General features: G+C 46.4%; 1 protein-coding gene and 1 pseudogene across 7 annotated transcripts in view; both read right to left on the reverse strand.

Annotated features, from left to right (window-relative positions):
* Positions 1-20,019, reverse strand: part of FNBP1 (formin binding protein 1) — a 140,297-nt gene that overhangs the window by 16,584 nt on the left and 103,694 nt on the right. For 4 of the 7 annotated variants that reach the window (XM_042963674.1, XM_042963673.1, XM_042963672.1 and 1 more), the window contains 5 exons: positions 18,484-18,612; positions 17,145-17,291; positions 10,144-10,341; positions 9,029-9,210; positions 3,243-3,258 (listed from right to left, as the gene is read on the reverse strand). In XM_042963674.1, coding sequence (XP_042819608.1) covers positions 3,243-3,258; positions 9,029-9,210; positions 10,144-10,341; positions 17,145-17,291; positions 18,484-18,612 — 672 coding nt within the window. The remainder of the gene's footprint in view (positions 1-3,242; positions 3,259-9,028; positions 9,211-10,143; positions 10,342-17,144; positions 17,292-18,483; positions 18,613-20,019) is intronic. The other 3 variants (XM_042963677.1, XM_042963676.1, XM_042963675.1) reach the window with 2 other exon arrangements.
* Positions 7,668-7,781, reverse strand: LOC122233305 (annotated as a pseudogene).

A 20,019-nucleotide genomic window follows, 5' to 3' on the forward strand; every position in this document is an offset into this window, starting at 1 on the left:
TGATTCAGCAGGGTTTACCCGAAGGCCACGCACAGACCTCTCTCAGCTGATGCTCTCAGACTTGTGCGCGTGCGTGCGTGTGTGTGTGCGCGTGTAAGAGAGAGAAGATTTGAGTGAAACCAGAAGTGGCTATTTCCCTGATGGCAAACGGAGCCAGTCCAATCGCCTCGACGGCGAAGAGGCACCAGAAAGAAATCAGACTTGTTTTTTCTTTCCCACGTGCTACTGCCGTGTCGGTGACACTTGAAACCCTCAATCGTGTGCTTTTTCACTTGGGCTGAATTCAGTCGCCGGGCCAGCGAGCACGAGACTCTGTCCTCGTGCTGGCTTGGCTCAAAACAGATCAGCACGCTTTCCGGAATGGAGGGGCTTTTTGGTCTGTGTTGCTTTTCGGTGCTGCAACAAGTCACGGCCGCCAGGAGACCTAGCGAGCGGTCGACGTCGACTCACGGATCTTCACTGAGCCTGACTGTGTGCTGGGAGTCCCGAAGAATTTTTTTTCGACAAAGGATGGAAAAGGTCTCATGTCTGCACTGGTCAGTGCGGTAGTCGCACAGAGCTGCCGCACATCTGCCCCGCGGCCAGGGCAACCGTGGGACCGCCTGACGTTTTCGTTTCATTTTCCTGAACTGACATGTGAAGAGCCGCGTGTGAAGTGTGCCTGCCGTACGGGACGGCACAGGTCTAGATGGAGAACAGGTGTAAGATTTGCGTTTGGTGTATCCACAGCTGCAAAGGGATCTTCAGTAAAACGGACCGTGCTTAGGGCTTACGGACAGATACCCTCAACAGCAAAAAAGTTAACTTTAATCATTTACGAAAACTAAAAACGGTTAAATGAGGAAGGAATGAATTAGGGCCCTTTTGATAGATATCCCGTGCTTCTGTATTGCTGTTTAGAAACTAATCTCGGGGCACCTGGGTGGTTCAGTCAGTTAAGTGCCCCGACTTCGGCTCGGGCCATGATCTCACGGTCCGTGGGTTCGAGCCCTGCATCGGGCTCTGTACTGATGGCTCAGAGCCTGGGGCCTGCTTCGGATCCTCTGTCCCCCTCTCTCTCTCTGCCCCTCCCCTGCTTGCACGCTCTCTCTCTCAAAAAATAAATAAAAATATTAAAAAATAGAACCTAATCTCATGCACTATGCCTCAAACAAACCTCATGTCGCCCTTGGAGATGCAGGTCGTAACTTCTACATCCAAAGGAGCGTATGGTGTCTCGAAGTGCCTTAAAAGGCCATTGTGTCCAATTAGCTTTTTAATTCCATGAAGGAATTTATATTTCTAGCTTCGGGTCAGAACAGACTTTCTGAAGTCTTTGGAATGGCCTGGTTTACAAAGAGACTGGCCACACCAGGTGGCACTGGTGTTTCAGGAAGGCGGGGGAGGTCAAAGCATGTATGGTCATTTTAAGTGGCTGTGGCTCTAGGAGGAACTTGTTTTACCCATTTCTGGAATCAAACACTTGCTCCGGAGCATTTCCCCACAAACAGCCCAAGCACGAGCTGCTTCCTGGGATTTTACGCTTGTTTCCACCCCAGGCGTCTCTGGGCAACACTCCATTTCTTTATTAGCGTCTACGTAACGATATAAAGCAACAATTCAATACCGGGTGGGTAAAATGATTTCTATCTCAGACGGAAAGACCGCCTAATATTATTAGTGATATTATCCTTTGTTGCCAGCACCTCAGCAGAAGAAGAAATACAGGAAGGGCAAGGAAGGAACCCCAGTATCTAAGAGACTCCTACTTAATTCATCTAATTTCTCCCCGATTGTTGCTGTCGTCGAACGCAGTTCATTGAAACATTTAGAATGTTTTCCTTCTTGTAGACACTTTAATTAGGGACTCGTCTTGGATTTTGAGTTTAAGAAATGTTCAATTTAATAAAATATTCATTTCCTTCCTTCCTTCCTTCCTTCCTTCCTTCCTTCCTTCCTTCCTTCCTTCCTTCCTTCCCTCCCTCTTCTGGTTTTGGCGTTAGGGTAATGCTGGCCCCAGAGAATGAGTTAGGAAGTATTTCCTCTGCTTCGATCTTCTGAAAGAAATTATAGAGAACTGATAGCATTTCTTCCCGAAATATTTGGTAGAATTCACCAGTGAGTCCATTTGGGCCATGTGCTTAATTCTTGATAAACGAATGCTAGGATCAAATAAATGTGTGTGCTCGCACATGTGTGTGTTTAAGTACGCTCCACGCCCAACGTGGAGCTTGAACTCATGACTCTGAGATCAAGAGTCACAGGCTCTATGGACTGAGCCAGCCAGGCATCCCTAAAATATTCATTTTCTTTAGGGTTGAGTTGGTTGCCAAATACTGAGTCAGGTGGAAAAAATTCTGTATATGCGCACATATACATATGCGTGCACGCGTACAAATGTGTACATCAGGATAACCAGAAACTCTTATCCTGCATTATCAACAGAATTGCATAAAGTGCTGACTTCCTCCCTGGTTGAATTGTTGCAATTTATCATGGTCCATAATTTTAGGAAATTCTCAGCTGTGCCGTTGAGACCACTATGTAAGTTACACGTATCTGAAGTGCAGTTAAGGGTTATAGAGTTAAGAGTTTCTTTTAAGAAATTTAATAATGATTAGTCTGTTTACTAGGGCTATATGCAAGTAGGTAGGAACAACACAGAACACTAAGTACATCATTTTAGAAAGGCTTAGGAGGCTCCTTGCGGTGTCTGTAAAGTCACCTTGTGATTTCTTAAATCAGCTATGCACAAGGCACCCACGTATTTATGTAGCAACTTTAAACATTCCGTGGCTTGCGATTCTCGCAGGCTGCCTCGGACCTGAGTTTGAGACCGGCACCATCCCTGCACGTGTCCTTCAGGCTCCCCGCATCTTCCATCTGCTTCTGGGGTCCCCAGGGAGGAGCACCCTCCAGCCGCGAAATTTACCTTGACTCCAAATGATCCCATGAGCCACCCCCCCGATATTGAGTATTTCTATTTATGCTCGCACTTAAATAAAGCTTATGAATATTTGCCATCCTCTTAAGGCCCCAATAAGAAAGAAAACCAAATCAGGAGTTAAGCGTTAATTTTCTTAGCGACTTGAAAAGATTAAGATCGCCCCTATTAGATTTTGGACCTTTGTTTTGCAAAGGTCTGATGAAAAAACACCAGCAAAAGCACACGCAAAGGAAACACACACCAAAAAAAAAAAAAAAAAAAAAAAAAAAAAGCAAGCTGATTAGATTCAGGACATGCATAGAATAATTGTGCTTACCAGCTTGAGAGAAAGCTTCATGTAAAAATTGAAGAGGTAACAGGGGAAAAAAAGAGAGAGAGACAACACATCAGAAGAAGAGGAACTCGACCAGTTCCACCGTATTAACATAGCACATAAATTCACCTGTCGCTTGTGCAAATGGCTTGCAGCGGATCTGTGCAAACGTTCACAAGAGGGGCTGGCCCCTGCCAAAAACCTTCTTTTAGCTGCCACGTTGCCAGAGCAAAGAATAAAGATAGAAAAGGAGAGTTTCTGTTCACAGTTCTGTATCGGTCACATCAGCCTGGAGATGAGCTAAATTACGTTTGCAGTGGGTAACGCATGCGGATAATACAAGCCAAGAATAATCAGGTAGGCTTTTGTTCACCAAATTTCACATGGAATGTTTTACTCACAGCGGGGGTCTGGAGAGCAAGGACTTCCATAAGGTACAAGTAATCTGTCTTAAGGAACTCTAATAACTGGCATTTCTTAAAGGCACCCACTCTCGAGTGGGTGAACGGGGGACCAGGGACTGGAAGTTGCTTGAGGAAACCACCCACAGGAGCCAGAAAGCCTCTCTGCACCAGGCTGGAGGCAGGGCGTTGCTCTCTCCCACCTGAGCACCGCTCACCACCTCCTGCGCCGTGGAAGGTGTATTCAGAGGCTCTCCATCCACTCTGAGCCCTACCCCCGGGGGTTACATAGCACTTGGGGAATTAACAGCAGCAGCTGCTCTGAAGGTTACCTTTAGGAAATAGAGAACCAGCTGTCTCAACTACCGAGGGAACACTTAACTCCTTGCTGTGGATTTCCTGGGAATTATCAGGACACAGCAGGTGCAATTCTGCTGGGCCTGCAGATTAGCAAAGGTATAGTGACTCCTCGACACAAAACAGATGACGAGGCATCTCCGAATTAGCAAACGAAACATTCGGTTCTTCGTTAACAGGGGGGACATGCTCTATGGCTATAAAGCAGTGTTTTGAGAGTGCAGTGCCTTTTTGCTTAGCTGTCGTCAATCCTAAAAGTTCCGGCAGCTGTAGTAGGATCAAAACTATGTTGGGGACAAAGCACCGAAGAAAGGGCCCTTTGATTTTAAGTGGCGAGTGGGGAGGGTGTTAAAATTCCTTAACCAGATTTAAAAAATCTTATTCTTAAGATTAACTCAAAAATGGACGCTTCTTTTTAAATAGGCAGGAAGCTTTTAAAGACATCGCCCTTATGGGGGAAAAAGAAAGACTTTGAAGGAAGGAAGTGGTCGGACAAAACTTTTGGGAGAACACGGTACACACAGGCACACTCGCGACTGTCTTGTGCGCCCCTCCTGTGAGCTTTAGCACAGATCAGTTTGTCACGACTTGGGTTCTTTACAGACAACACCGGGTGCACAGCAGAAAACTTTGCGAATATCCTCCCTAGAAAGCACACTACCACCTACAGATGTCTCCTCACACGTTATCGTCTTCAATGCTGCTAATTCAAAGAACCGGCATTTGAACTTCATACGTTACCTGTTCTCTATTCGGCTACTTCGGTGACTTATATACGTACGCAAGTTATGTATTCTTCCTTAAGCATCCCGAAAGAAGAATTCTAACATCAAACCTCACGGCACGGGAATATCACCACTTCATAATGAAAACGAATCATGAGGACTGGAAACAAATCCGAGCACCAATGGGAAAATACCAAGTTTTCAAGACAAAATTCGATTTTCCGAAGTGGACAGTGATGGGGAATCTACATAAAGCACCAGCACGGTGCCGCGTATTCTTGTAACGATTATCATAAACTGGTTTCCGGTCGTGAGTTGTAAGCCAGCCAGTTAGATCATTTGACATTAGAAACCGAATCATTTAAGAGAATCGTTTTCAAAGACGGCATTAAGTGCGCTGCGAGACACCCGGGGAGCTAAGAAGCTGTCAGTTTCAGGCAACAAGTATGGAGCCTTGGAAGCCACACGTGTCAATAACACATGAGGGAACACAGAGCCAGCGGGTCCATGTGTTATTCTGCAGCCGCAGGTACTAACCTCAAGTACGAAGAAAGGGGACGGTGAAAATAAATACACGAGTAAATGTGCTTAAGGTCCGTGGAAAGTCACGGTACTACTCTATGACCTTGCTCGTTGCTTCAGTGGTCGTTCTGGCTCTCCAAGCTTTATGGCATAACCCCCTTACGGATCCACCTGTTTCAGACCGGATCGTGAGCCCTCTTGCTACGCAACTGCCGTCCGTTAAGAGTGTCCTTCTCCTGGGACCACGCTCTGTGGCTGCGCTTATGGGGGAGACTCTGCCGTAAAGGCACATACCCAGGGACATCGTCTCAGACGGCCGAGCTCAGCTCACTGGCATTTTTAGGCAGTTTGGTGGTTATTGGGAAGTTGGGTTCTCTTCCCCCTCCCGCCCCAAGCTTTCCGGATGAAGGAGCTTGGGATTGCATTTATACTGAGAATTGGGCTTTTTCTGTGTCCAGGTCCGCCAGTGGAGAATTTCACTGCTGGGTCCCCAGTCTTGGTGCTGTCATAGGGGTTAGTGCCTGTGCTGTGACTGTATGACCTGGCCGACACATGGAAACTTACAACATAGTCCCTAGCTTCAAAAGCATACGTGGGCTTCCCTATCGTCCTCTTCATGAGTTCTTTGTGAAAACAGAAAGACTGAGTCTGCCAATAACCAGCAAGAGAACAAGATAAAATAAATAAAAAATTACAGTAACCATACAACCGCAACATCTGACAAACGGTCGGTAAGGACTTTCCAAATCTTTTCATCCACGTTGATGGGATTTTTCCATGCAACGAGCTCTCAAACGTGGGGAAAATATGTCCACGCTTTAGATTTAGAAGGCCCTTGCCCAGCCCGGGAAAAGAAATCTTAATTTAAGGCAATAAAATTACATCTGTAAACGGCAAACGGAGACCATACTTTCTAGTTCCATTCTTCTTACGGAAAGATGAAAACACGGCTACTCATGCTTAGGTGACCTACTGTAGAAACGTTCAGTGAAACAGAATCTTCTTGCAGATGCCAATGGCTTACAACACCCTTCCCTGGTAGGGTTGCTTTACATCCAATTTGTTAACAAATCATAAATTAAAAAAAAAAATAAAATGAAATCTGTTTCCCCAAACTTCAGATTGCTTTTTATTTTTTTGCACTTCCTAATCGTACTTGGATCATGAGTTTCCTTTTTCTTTCCTTTTGGTTGACTGCTACTTCCCGAAGGAAGGGTCATCAAATGTGACCTTTGCTAAGAGCAGACTGACCAAAAGTGAGGGAGGCAGAAATATGTCTCTATCTCCTTACTGACGTTTCCAGTCTGTATATGTGTGAGTTCACTCTCAGCAAAGCACACTCACTATCGAGGAGAAATTTTGTTAACCCTGTTTGTGCTGAGCACAGGTTTAAAGAGTAAGAAATAAACTTCATTTTGCTGATGACCATTTTTTTTTTTTTAAAAAGGGATTTTCCTTTAAATCCTCATAATAGCTGGTTTCTCATTTCACGGTGTTAAGTGGTAAATTTTTCCTAGCCATCTTTCCCGTACGCTTATTGATTACTGACATTCTTTGGTCTTTTCCTAAACATTCAGAGAACAGCATGAGACACAGATTCAGAAACCGTTTGCAACCGACAGACTGTGTGGTGTTGACAGAATGGAAGAGACACAAACAAATGGGAAACAATCACGGATATTCAACAGACTCCGTTAGGAGATTCCAAAAGACCGTGCAGAGGGGTTTATTAGAAATATAATAAATGAGCGCTCTGTAAAGGTTTTGGAAGTGGCCGAGATGGGTTAACAGACTTATAGTTGATGTAAAACTTTATACGGTCGAGCAAAAACACCCTGGCCAGATGTTGGAAATTCTTCCAGGAGTAAAAGCGGGATGGACGGGAGTGTTAAAAGCCAGCCTGATCGAGCCAGGGATTGAGATCTCATTATAGAGCTCAACGCGATCCGTCATCTACTTGGGATGCTATACTCTGCCTCCTAACAACGGCTCTCCTGAAGTCTTGCGGAAGTTAAATCTCTAATTCCTAACCTGACACGCTGGGTAACCTTAAAACAAAATAATCCCACCAACAATACAGATTCTTTGCATGAAACACTGGGATTCCCTGATGAAAGAAACTCTGCATATAAAGAAATAGGGGGGTTGTCCCTTGTTCTGTTTACTTATTTATTTTTAAAATACGGAACGCGCAGGGGCGCCTGGGTGGCTCAGTCGGTTAAGCGTCCGACTTCGGCTCAGGTCACGATCTCGCAGTCGTGAGTTCGAGCCCCGCGTCGGGCTCCGCGCTGACGGCTCGGAGCCTGGAGCCTCCTTTGGATTCTGTGTCTCCCTCTCTCTCTGCCCCTCCCTCGCTCGTGTACTCACACTCGCTCGCTCTCTCTCTCTCTCTCTCTCTCTCAAAAATAAATAAATAAACATTTAAAAAAATGGAACGTCTCATGATTTTGTGTGTCACTCTCACATAGGGACCACGCTAATCTCCTCTGTATCGTTCCAATTTTAGCAGATGTGCTGTCCCTTGTTTTAAAAGGCAACCACTTGATTGGCTGTTATTTACTGACACTTCTTCTTTACCCAAAGGAGGGGAAGAGTAAAAATCGTGTCGGTACAAGAACACATCCCCCTGCCACCGGACGGCGATCCCCAAAGGTCAGGACAAAAGACCTTTACTGGATACGTCACCGCGCTATGTGTCTGTTTGCTCTTCACTGCCACACTTCACTCGTTATTCGTAATGAAGAGTGTTGGGGGCATGGCTTAGAGTCCACTGATCGGTTCGATTTATTTGGGAGGCTACGGCTGACTCTATTCCAATCTTTTCCCGTAAACCACACTGGTATCTACTTTTGGTTCCTGGATCAATTCCACAAAACCCTGTGAGTGCAGCCAGGCAATGGTAATCAGCGTGGCAAACTGGAGTATAAATGACCTCCACTGGCGGGTCGACCGTGGGGTACCAGATCCTCCCTGAATGTGGATGTCGCAAAACCTCAGCGTATGACGAGCGGGCTCTCTGGCTTTCATTCTGGCTCGCCGTCTTCCTAAGTTCATCTTTTTATGCCTTAGTTTTCTTGCCAGCAAGACAAGGAAACCTCGGTACCTAGGTTCGGAGGGCGGCCGAAGGAAAAGCAAACGAGCACACCGAACAGGGTCTGGTACATCACAAGCACTCGATAAACGTCAGCTCCTTCTTATTTTCACCCTTTAAAGACAAATACTGCGTTCGGCCTCTTCCAGTCAACAGGTATTTTATCAGTCTTGTAAGTTCAGCCAAACAGCTCAAGAAACCACTGTAAACTCATGACATCTCCGCCCTCCGAACCCTGAGGCTTAGCCCGGGGAGAAGTGCCTCGGCGACACTCAGGTGGTTTTGGGAATTAACGAGCAAGTATTTTCTGGGCGTACAGTGACTTCCAATTCCTCATCTCGTCTGCCACTGGCTTTAGAGAGCGAACCGAAGTTTTCCTTTTTTGGTAAAATATTAATGACTTAGATGTTTTAAAAGGGAAGTGGAGACAAGTCCTTCCGAAACGCGCGAAGGGCGCACAGAACCCCGGGCTGGCTGGCTTTCTCTTCTTCTTTCCGTCCATTCTGCTTCCTCCTTCCTCCTCCCCTCTTTCTATTGTTGTTCTTCCGTCTAGCTATGAGGAATCACAGGTCCTTACGGTTTCGCGTTATGGGAAAACACAACGGGCTCAACTCACAAACGAGATAAAGTGACGCAGGGCCAAACACGCAACCCAAGCGCACGAGAGAGACAGGATTCCGGAGCGGAACTTACCCACGCTTTAGGCTCCTGAAGCAGTGGATTTTGGGTTTGGAGGTCATGAACTCGTTGAAGCGATGGGAGAGGGGTTCCTTTTGCTGCTTGGGAGACTGGGGGCCGTTGGGAACAGCAGTGGGTAAGGCAGAGGCAGGGGGAGGAGGGGGAGGCTGATGGGGGGATGTTAAAAGGGACATAAGCTACATGTAAGAGACGGAGCAGTGACAGAGTAAAATCAGAAACAAGAAGATAAGACACAAAACAAAAATAAGCATCAAATCATATTGGAAATCCAAAGCAAGTACAACGCAAAACGATCGACTATCCCGGCCATGGTCCGAAAGAAAACACTGGGGCATGTGACAAAAGGGGAAGTTTTTAGTAAGTAGAAGCAAGAAGACCGAGGGACATCTGACCAGCAGCTCATGCAGACTTTCCACATGCAAACTAAGGCTTCTGATTAGTTCCGCCAAACCGTTAGAGCCAGAAGGGCCGAGACTTCTAACCCGCCTACGCTAACAGAGCTGAGCTTGGTGGGAGAAAATGAAGGACCCGACAGCCTCTGCGAAGCACATAGCAAAGTTATCCCGAGGCAAAAGCAGTCCCGCGGCCTTGACCACAGCCGACGCCCAGGTTAGAGCGGCCATGCGCCTGCGCATCACACTATCAAAAGAAAACGCAAAAAATGGGCATGGACGCACACAGGTTAACACGAGTCCAACACCGAGTTATTAACCCATGGAAGCGATTCCAATGAGATCTGCTGATAAATCGTTATCGGAATTCTGCGCGGTAACCCCTCTCCCAGCCGAGGCGACCGGGCGTCTGGGAGACTTAGCAGTGAAAGGCATGATGGGAAATGGCCGAGAGGTCAGTAGAGGTCAGGGTTAGCGTGGGCGACACGGTACAAAGTGGTAATATGCATCGGAAGTCAGACAAATGGCCATGGCAAAGGTTCCACCACCAAAGAGAAATGATGGTTCAAAATAAAACAGCTCACTAGCTTTTCTTTCTTTGCATTCTGCGTTCTGTTTAAAATTCTTTGCTTGTTTGTTTTTAAAGGCTTAACAGAGAAAGTCAAAAATCGCCACACTTTATAAAACTCCTTTCACACCGGGTCCAACCATCAGTACCTTATTTTTTTTGATGAAGGGCCACAACTTTCCTTTGGATTTGCCACCAAATTTGAGCTCCGGTTTGCCTTCTCCTCTGGAATTCGAGAGGCTGTTATCTGACACAGTGCGCTTCATCGGCTGAGTGTAATCCTCAAATTCAATGTCCCCGGGAGGCTCAAAGCCGGACTTGTAAGCTTCTATGACCAGCTGCGAATCCTGAAATGACACCCACCAAACAGGAATGCATTTAAATACGTGCAAATACCTTTTACACAATGAATTATGATCATACAGCTGACCGTGTAAAGAATTTTGTCCAAATAAGGACTCACAGAATTGCATCTATATTGGTTAATAACAGATTTTTTTCTAGTCAAACATATATTTTTTTTCTTTTTCTCTTTTTAAAATTTGTTTAAACCTTTATCTTTGAAAGAGAGACAGAGAGCGAGCAGGGGAGGGAGAGAGAGAGAGAGAGAGAGAGAGAGAGAGAGAGAGAGAAACACAGAATCCAAAGCAGGCTCCAGGCTGTTAGCCCAGAGCCCGACGCGGGGCTCGAACTCACAAACCGTGAGATCATGACCTGAGCTGAAATCAAGAGTCGGGCACTTGACCGACTGAGCCTCCCAGGCGACCCTCCAGGAATATTTTTATAACTAGAAAGACTAAGTGCCATTCGTAAAGGTATGTGTCTAGTGGAGATGGGAGAACACTTTTAAGAACCACCTGTCCACATATGGAGAAACAAATATTAAGGAAGAATGACTTTGCTAAAAGCAGGGAGAAAAAAATGAACGGCTGTTACGCAATTCCCTTGAAAAATACAGTAATACAAAAGTCTGGTTCTCACCAGAAATTCCTAAGGTAATTTAGCACCCGCCAAAGTCAAAGCCAAGCGGAGATAATCGCTCTCATTTCTTTGGTTCGTTGTGGTTCGGGGGTTTTAATTCATCGCATGGTTTTTCCTTATGTATGCATTTGTTCACGGTCCCAAAGGCAAGCTCCCTTCTGTTTTTCCTCTACTGTATCCCCAGAACCTGGATGGTGCCTGGGGAGAACCGTGGGCAACAAATGTCTGCTGAATAAATCAATGAACTCTATGGTGTGCACGCTGCTAGGAACTCTGGGTGCCTCACCTTCTCAGGGTCAGAGAGCGCAGGCACAAACGTGTGAGGCAATCACAACCATAATGCCATAGAAAGATAGATGTATACATAAAATATCACAGGGGCGCCTGAGTGGCTCAGTCGGGTAAGTGTCTGACTTCAACTCAGGTCACGATCTCACGGTTCGTGAGTTCGAGTCCCATGTCGGGCTCTGTGCTGACAGCTCAGAGCCCGGAGGCTGCTTCGGATTCTTGTCTCCCTCTCTCTCGGCCCTGCCCGCACTCACACGGCCTCGCTCTCTCTCAAAAACAGGTAAGCATTTAAAAAGTTAAAAAAACTAACTACAGAGAAGACAATCTAGAAAGATCTCGGTTCTTTTCTTTTCTTTATTTATCTTGAGAGAAAGAGAATGCGGGACAGGCGCAGAGAGAGAGCGCAAGAGAGAGAATCCCAAGCAGGCGCCACCCAGTGCAGGGCCTGAACCCTCGAACTGTGACAACATGACCTGAGCCAGAGTCAGACGCTTAACTGACTGAGCCACCCAGGTGCCCCTGGGAAGATCTCAAATTCTTTTTTTTTGTTTTTATTATTTTAAAATTTTGTTTTAATGTTTATTTTTGAGAGAGGGAGAGACGGAGAGAGAGACAGAGCACGAGCGGGGGAGGGGCAGAGAGAGAGGGAGACCCAGAATCCAAAGCAGGCTCCAGGCTCCGAGCTGTCCGCACAGAGCCCGACGCGGGGCTCGAACTCACAAATCACAAGATCATGACCTGAGTGGAAGTCAGACGCTTAACTGACTGAGCCACCCAGGCACCCCAAGATCTCAATTCTGAATACAAGCCCACATTTTAGCAAATATTTTAGCTACTACCTACTTTGTAGATGGGCCATAGACTGCGGATTATCTCCTTTTTTTTCTTTTAATTTTCTTTAAATGTGTATTTATTTTTGAGAGAAAGGGAGAGAGAGAGAGAGAACGAGTGGGGAGGGGTAAAGAGAGGAAGACACAGAATCTGAAGCAGGCTCCAGGCTCTCAGCTGTCAGCACAGAGCCCAACGTGGGGCTCAAACCCGTGAACCATGAGATCATGACCTGAGCCAAGGTCGGACACCTAACTGACTGAGCCAGCCAGGCGCCCCAGACCACCTAAATTTTGACCTCTGAGATCTCTGAGACGTAGACAGGGCAGGGCACCATTTTATGAAGACTCTTTAAAGGGATGGTGTGGGCCCTTCTCTATATTCTGCTTTCTGGAAGTCGGACGTGATGGCTGGAGCTCCAGAAGCCACGTTGAGTTTGAAGGTCACATCATCAAAAGCTGTGAGCTAAGAGGAGCCCGGGTCCCTGAGGTCTTAGAGACATCTGTCCACGCCATGACTGGACCCTCTGCCTGCAGACATCCTTTACGTGACAGGGGAAACAATCCCCCTTGTGTAAGACACTACGCTTCTGGTCACACGCGGGGAGACGTATGCTAGCCGAGTCGGGTCCACAAGCCCGGGTGTGCCAGTGAGCACGCCGCTGTGCTCTAGTGAAAACATGGCCATGTGAAAATAAGTGGAAACTGACCACACATAAATAAACCAGTGGGAACGCTTAAGTAATCATGTGATTCTGACACTGCATTAAGGGGGAGAGGGGACATCCGGTTTGTTGGGAGAGCTGGGGGCTTTAGGACCTCCTACCCCATTTAAATAAATAATCACCTCTTCCAAATCTTTGCTCAAACGTCACGCCTTGGTAGAATACCCCACAGGCACTTCTAACACCCTTTCCTACCTCATTTTCCCCCAAATGCTCATCCTGGTATTTTATTTTATTGTATTTTATTTTAGAGAGCACACAAGCTGGGGAGAGGGGGACAGCGGGGGGAGAGAGAGAGAGAGAGAGACAGAGAGAGGGAGAATCTTAAGCAGGCTCCATGCACAGCGCAGAGCCTGACGCAGGGCTCGATCCGACGACCCTGGGATCATGATGTGAGCAGAAACCAAGAGTCAGATGCTCAACTGACTGAGCCACCCAGGGGCTCTGCGCTCATCCTGTTTTAACACTCGTTTATTTTGCTACTGTCCGTCTCCGTCTTTAGAACTGTGCCTGGCACTTGCGAGTGAGTGGGCAGATCCAGACGTGTGCCAGGAACGGTGCTGGTTTTAGAAATAAAAAGAACAAGGTGGTGGGCTTAAGGGAAAGAACATGGGTTTCCGAGGGTGTAACAGCGGCCAAACATGAACAGGCGGAGAGCGTGTGATAAAAGGAAAAAGGGCGACGGAAGCAGCAAAGATCAAAGCAGCAGGACCACAAGTAACCGTGCTAAGAGCCGAATCTGCCGAAGAAGATAAACTTGAAACACACTGCGAGAACAGGGCAGGCGGAAAGGAATGTGCAAGGAGAGGTGTTATATAGGGATTAAGGAATATCTCGCCCTTGAATTCTCAAAAAAAAAAAAAAAAAAGCAAATTGAAACATTCATTCAAGGAACACCAAAGGTTGAGGGAGTAAGCCAGGCAGGTATCTGGGGGAAGAACATTCCAGGCAGAGGAACAGCAAGGCAGGAGCATACTTTTGAGCTTACGAGGAAGACAGCACTGGGGAGAACAGAGAATAGGCGACGTGGGACGGATAAATGGGGAGGCAGGGCGTTCCAGATGGTTCAGGGCGTCGAGGCCCCAGCGGCTTTGATTTTTTCCGGGAGACAGAAGCCCTGTGAGGGCCCTGAGCAGAGGAGACATGTGACCTGGCTTATTGTTAAAAAAAAGAACCCTCTGGTCTCTGTGTTAAGAATGAACGGGGGTGGGGGACAAAGGTGGAAGACTAGTTAGAGGTCTCCTGCAGTCATCCGGGCTCCTCCTGCCCAATCCGAGGTGATGGAGATGTTGGATCAGGAGAGGTGGTGAGAAGGGTGTGGGTTCTGATGGGAAAGCCAGCAGGATGGACTGATAAATTGAAGCAGGTGTCGGGGGGGGGGGGGGCCATCAAAGATGATTCCAGGATACACGCCCCTGGAAGGACGGAAATGCTGTAACGGAGGCAGTGGGGACCCCGGGAGGCGCGGGTGTGGCCAGGCAGGTCTGGAGCTCCATTTTGGATACACTAAGCTTGAGGAACATACCGGACACCCAAGAGGAGAAGCCACTGGGCAACTGAATGAATGAACCTGCGGTGGAGGGGAGAGTCCAGGCTGGGGTCGTAACATGTGTGATTCATACTTGAGATGGGACTTAACGCTCCAAGAGTCTACGGATCGCTCCAAGGAGTCAATGGGCAGAGTTCAGAGATCCGAGATCGAAGCCCGGGGGTATTCCCCCCTTCCATGTGTAAGAAGAAAGAAAAAACACGAATAAGAAAGGAGACTGAGGCAGTGAGGAAAAGCCATCACGTTATGGTTTCCTGGGAATCAAGTAAAGGAAGAACAAGTAGGGGGGTGGCCGAGTGGGGGCCGGTGCTCCTAATACTTCAAGTACTCGAATAAGAACTTGAATGAAGACCTAGAAAAGACCCTCGGAGGGGCGCCTGCGTGGCTCAGTGGGCTGGGCGTCCGACTTCGGCTCAGGCCGTGGTCTCACGGCTTCTGAGTTCAAGCCCTGCATCGGGCTCTGTGCTGATGGCTCAGAGCCTGGAGCCTGCTTTGGATTCTGTGTCTCCCTCTCTGCCCTTCCCTGCTCATGCTCTGTCTCTCTCACTCTCAAAAAGAAAGAAAGAAAGAAAGGAAGAAAGAAAGAAAGAAAGAAAGAAAGGAAGGAAGGAAGGAAGGAAGAAGAAGAAGAAGAAGAAGAAGAAGAAGAAGAAGAAGAAGAAAGAAAGGAAGGAAGGAAGGAAGGAAGGAAGGAAGGAAGGAAGGAAGAAGAAGAAAGAAAGAAAGGAAGGAAGGAAGGAAGGAAGGAAGGAAGGAAGGAAGGAAGGAAGAAGAAGAAAGAAAGGAAGGAAGGAAGGAAGGAAGAAGAAGAAGAAGAAAGAAAGAAAGAAAGAAAGAAAGAAAGAAAGAAAGAAAAGAAAGAAAGAAAGACAGACAGACCCTTGGATTTAGCAACATAAAGGTCACAGGTAAGAAAGAATTATCAGTGATATAACGGAAAACAAGGATCCCCTAATGGGAGAAATAGCCTATAAATCCAGCGGGCTCACAATTTCTCAGATAAAGCCCATAAAGGGAAACCCGTCCTTCAGACGTGATCTGATAAAGTTGTGAAATTTCAAGGAAAAAGAAATTTCCAAGCTTCTTACTATAAGAAATTTAAACCAGGCTGGTTTCAGATTTTCATCAATGCCAGAAGTAATGAAGCTAAGGAAAAGAGTCAAGAACTGACCTCACTTCTAAAAAGTTTTTTAATGTTTATCATTTTTGAGAGAGAGAGAAAGAGAGGGGTGGGGAGGGGCAGAGAGAGAGGGAGACACAGAATCGGAAGCAGGTTCCAGGCTCCGAGCACAGAGCCTCATGTGGGGCTCGAACTCATGAGCCGCGAGATCATGACCTGAGCGGAAGTCGGACACGTAACTGACTGAGTCACCCAGGCGCCCCATTACTATTTCCCTTTAAAAGGTCCCTCCCCATAGTATTTTATTGGTGACCGTTGACATTTTAAATAGGGAGATTAGAAAAAGCCTCACTGAGACTTGATTTCCCTCTAAGAGCCAGGCATCGATGAGCCACCAACACACTTTTACCAAAACCGAGGTGTATGAAATTGATGAAGCAATGGCAATAAGGAAATGGAGCCGGCACTCGTTGCATGGAAAAACTTGACTGCGTGGACCCAAGCCCAGTCACGTGTGTCTGAACTGTTTTTCCCTTCAGATGCTTAAAGGAGATAAAGAAAACCACCATCAAATAAAGAAATTTTCAGCTTCAGGAAAGGATGGTTTGATCACTTGTGAACCCACGTGGGCACAGCGTAGTTCTGTGAGGGAAACACCATTAATTCGGAAGCATCAGTAATTTTCCCCCCAAAAGTTGGCTGAAATCCCCGAAGAAGAGGGCTCTCGGCAAATAGATGTTACTAAAACAGAGGTCGAGGAATCCTAAAATGAAAAAAATATGCCTGCTACTGGAACTATTCCCCCTAAAAACACTTACCATTTAACACATTTGGAAGTATCTCTGCACATTGGATTGACAAGAGTTTTTTGTTTTTTTACACAGATGGCCTTAAATGTTAACACACATATTCTTAGAGCAATGAAAAATCTACATGCTGAGATATGTTCATACAGAAAAGATGGCTTTGATCCCTCGCCTGGACTCATTTTAAGACACTCCTATGACAAGGAAGACTTATGACATCGCTTTTTGTTCAATATTTGGTTTTGCAAATTAACGAATGTTTGCAAAAGCCTATGCTGGTGTTCTAGTTGATACTTTTATCGAGGGAAAACAGGTTTCTAGGAAAGGAATCCAAACGAATGACACTGGCCCTAAGCAGTGTTCTCAGACGGAGACGGTGTTGCCCTGTAGGGGACATTTCGCAACGTCTAGAGACACTTTTGACCATCACGACTTGGGAAGGGGTGCTTCCGGCATTTGGTGGGTAGAAACCAGGGATGCTTCTAAACACCCTTTAGTGCTCACGACGGGCCCCTACGATAAAGAACTACCTGGCCCGAAACGTCAGTAGTGCCTTAAAGAACCAGATCCCAATGTGGGGGGTTATTCAGCCAACTGACAAGAAAGCCATTTGCTTCTGCGATGTCTCAGACTTATCTGTGTCTCCCACAGAAGAAGTTTGAGAGCTGAATCCAAAACCCTGAGGGATGAAGAGGACACTCGAAAGCGGTCTCACGACTGCTCAAAGTACTGGTGATCACGGGAAGCAACTCCCCACCGCGAGATGATCCAGTGAGGTCGCTGGAGACGGTGGCGAAGAAATGGTGGAACCAGAGATACTTGGTTGTAAGTTAAGCCCAAGCTACAATACTTACATTCTTCTGATCAATCGATTCGGCCGCCTTTACTATTTCATCCAAGCATTTCCCAATGATCGGAATCACCTGCCGATCAACTTCCGCGTAGGTCTTCATGGACTCCCCAATCCTCAGTATCCTCCTTTCCTCCATCTCCTGTATTTTCTGCAACATTAGATTTTGTATGAAATTAACGTAGTCCACTCTCACTTACGGAAGTTGCCTTCAGTGGCGCTGTTACCTCGAGCAAACAGTCTAGGAGGGAAACAGGTCCATCGATAGGGTTCGAGCTAGACAATCATTGTAATTATTGCCTCCACATTCACCAGCTGTACACGTTATTTTATGAATCGTTAGGCTGCCCAGATGTATCCAGTAAAACCTTGGATTGCGAGTAACTCGGTTCTGCTCGTGTTCCACACGACAAGCAAACATCTCTAATAAACTTTAACTTGATAAATGAGCGACGCCTTGCCAACGAGTAGTACGCGATGCCGAGTGTCACAGGATCACAACTGAGCCAAAGGTTCCTAACATTCACTTTGATATACGAGTGCTTTGGACTGCAAGCATGCTTCTGGAATGAATTGTGCTCGCACACCAAGGTTTTACTATACTTTATAGGATTCCATTCCAGCTTCATTGCGAACCCCAAACTCAAGTGCTTTTGTCGCCGATACATTTCAGGCAATCTCTTCTGCCTCTGACCCCCGACTTCACTCTTTACCAAAAGCCTGGCGTTAGTGAACCGCCTCAACGCAACACAGGCCGAGATGTCACTGGTGTATTTTCCTTCTACAAGCTGGAGCTTCTCGTCTGCTGTGTGCGTAGACACTAAGACGCGAATATTTGTTATTTTCCCTCCGACTGGACACAAGTCGTAAAAGATTCCCAAAGCGGGAGAACACGTATACATCTTTCTTCACGCCATTTCTGACAACCTAAAGTAGCCCAAAGAAAAACAATCCAGAGAAAAGTTCTGTCCTTTGTTCAAATCCCACAAGCTTAGGAATTCCGCTAGGACTCCTAAGGTTAAGTTGGCATTTCAGAACCAGAATTGTCCTTTCGGCGAAAAGGGGCACTAATCTAAGAATTGTAAATTCTCAAACTGGCCAAGAAAGGCTGCAGGTACCAACCGAGGACGTCTGGAAAGGCCAACTGATTAACCTTGAGGTTAATGTTCTAGTTCACCTTGGTGCCAGTCAAGGCTTGATCTGGCAAACGCTTTAAAAAATGGCTTTAGTGCACGGAAATTTAGCACTCTATATAAATACTCAGCATATAAGCCCAGCCATCGTGATTCCAAGGCAACGTGGCTCTCAAAGCAAGGCCACCTCGGGAGGTCTGAATCACTTACCTGAAATATGTTGGGGATGTGAGTATGGTAATATTCGTGCTGCTCGTGGTTGAATTTCTGGAGAATTGACGAGTAATCGGCTCTGCTGTCCTCGGCCATTTGGTGACGTACTTGAGCTTGCTGACGTGCCTTGGGGTCAAAAAATGAGAACACCCCATGTTTAATGAATACAGTAAAGGGTCTAGGACCGCAAACCGGAGGGATCTGCAGTCAGACTGACCCTCAAATGTGTTATATGGAGCAGGTGTTATTTTCTAGAAATTGTTTAGAATTTGAATTTGGCTTAGGTAAGGATGTGAACCCAAGTTTCTCACAAGCCCTACCATTCTCTATTGTCTTAACTTGGCATTACTTTCTAGTTCAACACAAACACCGCTATTCTGTATTGTCTGCACTTGGCCCAGTTGACGTATTTATGTCACCTAGACGGGCCTTGTGGGAACTTGCTTCTCTATATATCTATATATCTATATATCTATATAGTTTTTTGAGGAGGGGATGGGGGAATCCGTAATTTTTTTACTTCAATTCTCAATGGAGGTCATGAATTAAAAAGGCATATGAACCACTGATCTATATGTACATGGACCTTTTCTAAAACTCACCACAATGTTTGTGATCATTTTTATTTAAAAAAAAAAATTTTTAAGTAACGGCTACGCCCAACATGGGGCTTGAACTCACAACCCAGAGATCAAGAGTCGCATGCTTCACTGACTGAGCCATGGAGGTGCCCAGGTGTTTACTTTTAGTATATAAAGTATACAGTTTAGGGGCACCTGGGTGGCTCAGTCGGTTGAGTGTCCGGCTTTGGCTCAGATCATGATCTCACAGTTTGTGAGTTCGAGCCCTGCATCCGGCTCTGTGCTGACAGCTAGGAGCCTGGAGCCTGCTTCTGATTGATTCTGTGTCTCCCTCTCTCTCTGCCCCTCCCCCGCTGGTGCTCTGTCTCTCTCTCAAAAATACACATTAAAAAAAAAAACTTTTTTAAAGTATACAGTTTAAAGAAGCAGTAATGTGGCACCCTCTTTGTGTTTTTGTCTGTATATGTACATGTATGTGCTATTTTGTATTCTGCGTTGATTTTCTCCTAAATAATCAATAAGAAAATTCATACGTTTTTCTCTCTTTTTTAAAAAAAATTTTTAATGTTTATTTTTTTTAACTAAAAAAAAATTTTTTAACGTTTGTTTATTTTTGAGACAGAAAGAGACAGGGCATGAACGGGGGAGGGTCAGAGAGAGAGGGAGACACAGAATCTGAAACAGGCTCCAGGCTCTGAGCTGTCAGCACAGAGCCCGACGCGGGGCTCGAACTCACGGACCGTGAGATCATGACCTGAGCCGAAGTGGGCCGCTTCACCGACTGAGGCACCCAGGCGCCCCAAATGTTTATTTTTCATTTTTGAGAGAGAGAGAGACAGAGCATGAGCAGGGAAGGGGCAGAGAGAGAGGGAGACACAGACTCCAAAGCAGGCTCCGGACTGAGCTGTCAGCACAGAGCCCAACGCGGGGCTCGAACTCACGAGCTGTGAGA

Source organism: Panthera tigris, chromosome D4, assembly GCF_018350195.1.
Source record: "Panthera tigris isolate Pti1 chromosome D4, P.tigris_Pti1_mat1.1, whole genome shotgun sequence".
Taxonomy (NCBI): Eukaryota; Metazoa; Chordata; class Mammalia; order Carnivora; family Felidae; genus Panthera; species Panthera tigris.